Source organism: Notothenia rossii (genome assembly GCF_949606895.1).
Source record: "Notothenia rossii genome assembly, chromosome: 6".
NCBI classification, from domain to species: Eukaryota; Metazoa; Chordata; class Actinopteri; order Perciformes; family Nototheniidae; genus Notothenia; species Notothenia rossii.
The window spans coordinates 64,169,299-64,174,784 of NC_136909.1; the positions used below are offsets into that span (position 1 = coordinate 64,169,299).

General features: G+C 40.7%; 1 protein-coding gene across 1 annotated transcript; it reads left to right on the forward strand.

The window, feature by feature from the left end:
• On the forward strand, positions 1-4,227 carry LOC307045267 (epithelial cell adhesion molecule-like). Its single transcript, XM_079690806.1, has 7 exons — positions 1-337; positions 1,029-1,130; positions 1,221-1,482; positions 1,574-1,639; positions 1,726-1,792; positions 1,936-2,034; positions 2,123-4,227. The coding sequence occupies exons 1-7, from the start codon at positions 274-276 to the stop codon at positions 2,324-2,326; spliced, it is 864 nt and encodes a 287-aa protein (XP_079546932.1). The 5' UTR covers positions 1-273; the 3' UTR covers positions 2,327-4,227.
• Positions 4,228-5,486: the final 1,259 nt, after the last annotated feature.

The window sequence follows — 5,486 nt, forward strand, 5'->3', positions numbered from 1 at the left end:
CTACCACCAAAGGGGATAGGCCTACCGGAAATCAACAATATCTCAGTGCTCGTGCTTTTTTGAGACCTTACCTTTGGCGTGTGCGCGCTTCTAGAGTTTCTCTCCAAACAGGTTCGACCAGGACACACCTGCAGGGACAAAAAGGAGCCTTGTGTACTCGGGACGCCATTCTTTACTTCACTGACCTCTGAGGACGACAGACGGATAGAAAGCAGAAGAGGGAAACTTTTTAGATTCACATTCATTCGTTTTTAAGGTTTAATTCATTCCACCATGATGAAAATGTGGATTGCTCTCGTGCTCGTTGCCTTCGCAGCGACGGAGTCAGCTCAATCCTGTAAGTCTTTTGAATTCTTAAACTTTATTTATCTAGATAACGTCTCACTAACATGCTGCTAAATTGTGATGAAATTATTTAATAGTCCGTATATTTTCTCAATACTTGTATAGCTTTAGATACGAAAAAGTAAACATTTAAAAATGTTAACTTTAATGGGGTGTGTTTTAACAGGTGGCAGTTTTATATTTTAATACGTTTCTTTCCTTATGCGTAATGTGTGCATTGTATGACGTCTTTTAATAAGCAAGAAAAGATGGAAAACGGAAGTAAAAACTAGTTAAATATCAAACGCAGATAGTGTCGCTGTTGAGTGGGGGTTGGGAGGATTTGTCCCGCTCCCTGGGGACTTCTCTGTTTGGAGAAACCAACGCCCAGGTGTTTGATAAACCTGCTGGTCTACCTGCTTTACCCTCTGTGTATAGTGCTGTATAAATGACAATACAATACATCCCTTATGAATAAGGCTTACACCACGCCTATGAGACATTTTGCAATCTTTAATATCAACTTTATCATACTGTCTGCCTCTGTCCAAATATGTAGAATGCTGTAAAACAATCCTAGTTTAGTGAAGTGCCATTAGATTTTTTTTTTTTCAGAAATATAGGTTTTCCTTTAAATGCGATCTAGTTCATCTTTTGGATCACTGGCACGTTCTTCCTTTTTATTAATTGTGTTTCCTAATTAGGTACATGTCCATCTATGAAATGGGCCACCTGTGATGGAACTCCCTGTACCTGTACTTTGATGGTTGCTGACAAAACGAAGCAAACAATTGACTGCACCAAAAGTAAGTAAAACATAATTGATGAAATAAAGTATGTAGATTTCCTTACTTTTTTTTGGCTTGTGATTTACCCCCTTTCCCCCCCACCTTCAGTGATTCCTAAGTGCTTCTTGATGAAGGCTGAGATGTACAGATCTAACAAGAACCTTAGCACCCGTCTTATCGGAGGAAAACCAGTTGAGTCTGCCTTTGTGGACAACAATGGCATCTACGACCCAGAGTGTGAGAACAGCGGCATATTCAAGGCCAAGCAGTGCAACAACACAGAGGAGTGCTGGTGTGTCAACAGTGCTGGTGTTCGTAGAACTGACAAGGGAGACAAAACCCTCAAGTGTGAGAAGCTGGTGGAGACCAAGTAAGTGATGTCAACATCATTTCAGAGGACTGTGTTCAAAGTTATAGTGTTCCAACACTATATATTAACCGCTTGTTTTATTTTCTTTTAGCTGGGTCCGTCTTCAGCTGACACACAAAGCTGTGAAAACTCCACTGAATAAAGATAATTTGAAAACGTAAGTTTATTTAAAATTAATTGAAAAAACACTGACATTAGATTTTGGGTTTCTTATAATTCTAATTTCTTGCCTTTTTAACACAGTGCCATTGCCGATGCCATTAACAAGCGTTATGACAACTTTAACAAGGAGATGGTGGAAAATGTTGAGGTAAGTGTCTTATCTGGTGCACTCCCAAATTGTATTTCTCTTTGTTACATTAGTCAACTTCATAGGGACTTCTTTGAGAACAATTTATTATCAGAGCAGCATTACAGGAACACTCCACTAATTCCCTTTCTGTTCTTCTGCAGTATGATGCTGATTCTCGCATGATTGTGGTGGATGTGAAGAAACCCAAGGGAGACCGCAAGAATGACCTGACCAACATGGCCTACTACATGGAGAAAGATGTATGTTAAATGTTTATTTAATGTTGTATATATGTATATATCCAACAGAAATCCATTGACCCTATTATTATAATCTCCTCTCCTGCAGGTCAAGGTACTGCCCCTCTTCAGGAACCAGGAAAAGTTTGCGGCCACTATGGGAGGCGAGCAGGTGGAGATGGAGAAGATCCTGGTGTACTACGTGGATGAGGAGCCCCCGACGTCAGCTGTTTCCAATATGTTGTCTTCTGCCTGTTCACCCCCTTTCTGTACTTTTAATTTTTTAAAAAATTTTTTTTTTTTTTTTTTGTAAGCGACTTTGGGTTATTGAAAAGCGCTATATAAATAAAAGTTATTATTATTATTATTATTAGCTGATAACCCTGCCCCACCCTTAACGTTTGACTCCACTGACGCCCACATTGGCTCGGATGGAGTCTCAACCAGAAACAATCCTGGAAAAAGGATCAGGAAGTTCTTCAGCAGGATGTTTAGGGCCCTGTGCAGCTGTTGCTCTACAAATGTTGAGCAATAATTGTATGTTATTTTCTTTCTTTGTTCTTTTATTTCATCAATATTTAAAAAGTGGTTGCAATGGCACTGACCAGGGCCAAAAGGCAGGGTGGAGGGGGTACAGATGAGGGATTCTGGCAAGGGTGGAGGGGGTACAGATGAGGGATTCTGGCAGGGAATCTGGGGTAGATGGCCGGGGGGAAAGTCAGAGGCTGAGCACGGGCAGAGTCCGCTGCGGGGAGACTCTGGGGGCCCGGCTGGAGGGTGGCGAGACCCCTCTGGAGGACGGCCTGGAGTGCGGTTGGACGGGAGGGGCAGAGGGAGCTGGTGTCTGCAGGACCCCCGACGGAACGGGAGGGGCACGGTGGGATGGAATCGACTCCGGTGGAACAGGAAAGGGAACAGGAGTCGTTGGGACCCGCAACGGAACGGGAGCAGGAGTCGGACGGACCCCCGACAGAGCAGGAGCCCCCAACGGAGCAGGAGCCCCCAGGAGTCGGCGGGGCCCCCTTGCGGGAAAGGGGCGGGCGGGAGTCGGCGGGACCCCCCGACGGGACCTTTTTTTTAATTGAGCGTTTTACATGTTGAGTGGTTGTGGTAAAGCACAGACAACATTAACATGTGTGTGTTGAATCATTACAGTTGGATTTATAACATTGAGTAGACATAAACAATGTTCAGTAGTCGGAAAAAATGTATTGATAAATGAGCAGGGGTGGGATGTAACGAAGCACATTTACTAAATGTCCATGTTATGCTACTTTGTAATTTGTACACTACACATATTGTGTATTTAGTTACTTTACAGACTTAGGTTAATAATGTTAAATATAATCAACACTTAAATAAGACTTTAGTTATACCTCAAGTAACAACGAGCCCCAGTCTCACAAAAAAACGTGTAATAGCTACGTTGGTCGACAGGGCAAAACGTAGTATATTCACAAATAACCCTCTCAAGACGTGACATGGATACAATGTTTTGTAAAGAAAAACACGGAGCTCAAATAATCTTCGTAATATCTATCAAACTATAGATTCTACACGTCCACTGGACGTAGATTCTAAAAGTACAATATCAACTTCTCGCTAGAAATGTAATCAGAAAGCATTATAACTAAAACTAACCAAACTATCTTACAATTTAGGATTTTCCACAAAAAATAAATTGGTTTTCTGCCATGTTCAGGGGGGGGGGGGGGTACTATGGAGCAGTGGCGAAACCTTGCCGTGCAGCATAAGCACATAGGTGCGCCACATTTCCGGCTCAGTTGAGGCACCCTCCTCAAGTAGAGGCCCCCTCCGCAAGGTGAGGCCCCAAGCAGTCTGCATGATCGGCCTGTAGGGAGGGACGGCCCTGGCTACCCTGCAGTGTACAAAGTCATTAAAACTACCTGCACCTTTACCAGCTTTGATAACACTTTAATGCATAATTAATTATAATTAAAATATATATTATTCTGAAATAGGCAGTCTGCATAATAGGTACTTTTACTTTTGGCACTTTAAGTAGCTATATTTTGATGTCAATACTTTTGTACTTTACCTTGAGTAACATTTTGATTGCAGGATTTTTAGTTGTAACAGAGTATTATTCCTACACTTGGGTACTTCTACGTTTACTCAGTTACTTCTCCTACCTATGTCAATGTATTCCAAATGCATTTCACGCTTAATAAAGGAATTCAATGTGATAAATAACTCTGTCCTTAGTTAATGCCTGCGATACGAAATGCAGTGAGAAATGTTTGCATAGGCTACTTGCCGTTTTAAATGGCACATCAGAAGTGCATATGTGAATACTAGAACACAGCACCGTCATTCTTCAGGGGCCACTCTCGGAAAATCCCTTTGATTGATAGTCCTTTGCCTTTAGTAAATAAGCAATTTATAAGACAGATGTTTTTCTCTTTCCTTCTCTGCTTTGCCCATTTTTTAAACTACAGAATACAGATGAAAATATTGGGTTCAATGCTTATGAGAATATTTCTCTCATAGATCATCTCTAAACTGTTACTCAGCCATGTCATCCAAACAGAGCGTGACTCACAACAACAGCTGGGAAATGTTTTCCCAGCCTCTGGTTTCAGTCAGGTAACATACCTGCAGGGACAGTTGATGATGTCATCATGTCTGATGTGCCTCTGATTATAATAAACAAGTAACATATTCAGAATTATGTCCTAAACACTGTGCGTTTTTGGCACATATTGGGATGTTTGTGTTCATAATATGAACACATCTCTGGATACAGCAAAAATTGTTTCAATATAGCACACAATTCGATATATTATGGCTGTGAGGGAACTGTTTCCACAAAGTGATACAAATCTCATTGTTTTAATGTTACTTTAACATATTGAAAATATATGAAAAGCATTACATTGGTGTAGGTTGAACTGTCAGAAGAGATATATGTTATCCTACAGGAATATTTTAATGATACATCAGAATAAGTAAGGGACTTTACATGAAAAAAAACCGCTGTAATTATCAACATTCTGTAGAATAATAATAGCGAGTCTTTAAGTCTGAAGGTAACTGTAAGCCACAGACTAGTAGAAAACAGTTTCACGATAATAATTGAGGCAGAATATGTTCAGGAGAACCAAAAAAGTACTCTGACTTACACAAATATAGATATTTCCTTTCGCTGGGATATGTTTTACTTATTTTTGTTGGCCAAAAGTCATAGAATATTAAGAAATCTTGCTTGTATCGACAAGATAAAAGAGTAAAATGTGTCAACAGAGTGAGAGCGCGCACGAAATAAACGGCAGGTCTCCCTTGTAAAAGAGATCGTTGATCTCAATGGGATTGTTTACCTGGATAAATAAAGGCTATAAGACCAAATATGGTCACACCGGAAAAAAGGTACGTTTGACCCCCACTCTTTCGACTATGCAAATGAGGGTGACGTCAATAGACTACTTTCTTATAAAGCTCCTTGTCAGTTGAAC

Excerpts from the sequence above, each read along its gene's own strand:
- LOC307045267 (XM_079690806.1), top strand. The coding sequence starts at position 274 with ATGATGAAAATGTGGATTGCTCTCGTGCTCGTTGCCTTCGCAGCGACG. Across the intron at positions 1,131-1,220 it reads AACAATTGACTGCACCAAAA|TGATTCCTAAGTGCTTCTTG; the intron begins GTAAGTAAAACA and ends CCCCACCTTCAG. Across the intron at positions 1,483-1,573 it reads GAGAAGCTGGTGGAGACCAA|CTGGGTCCGTCTTCAGCTGA; the intron begins GTAAGTGATGTC and ends ATTTTCTTTTAG.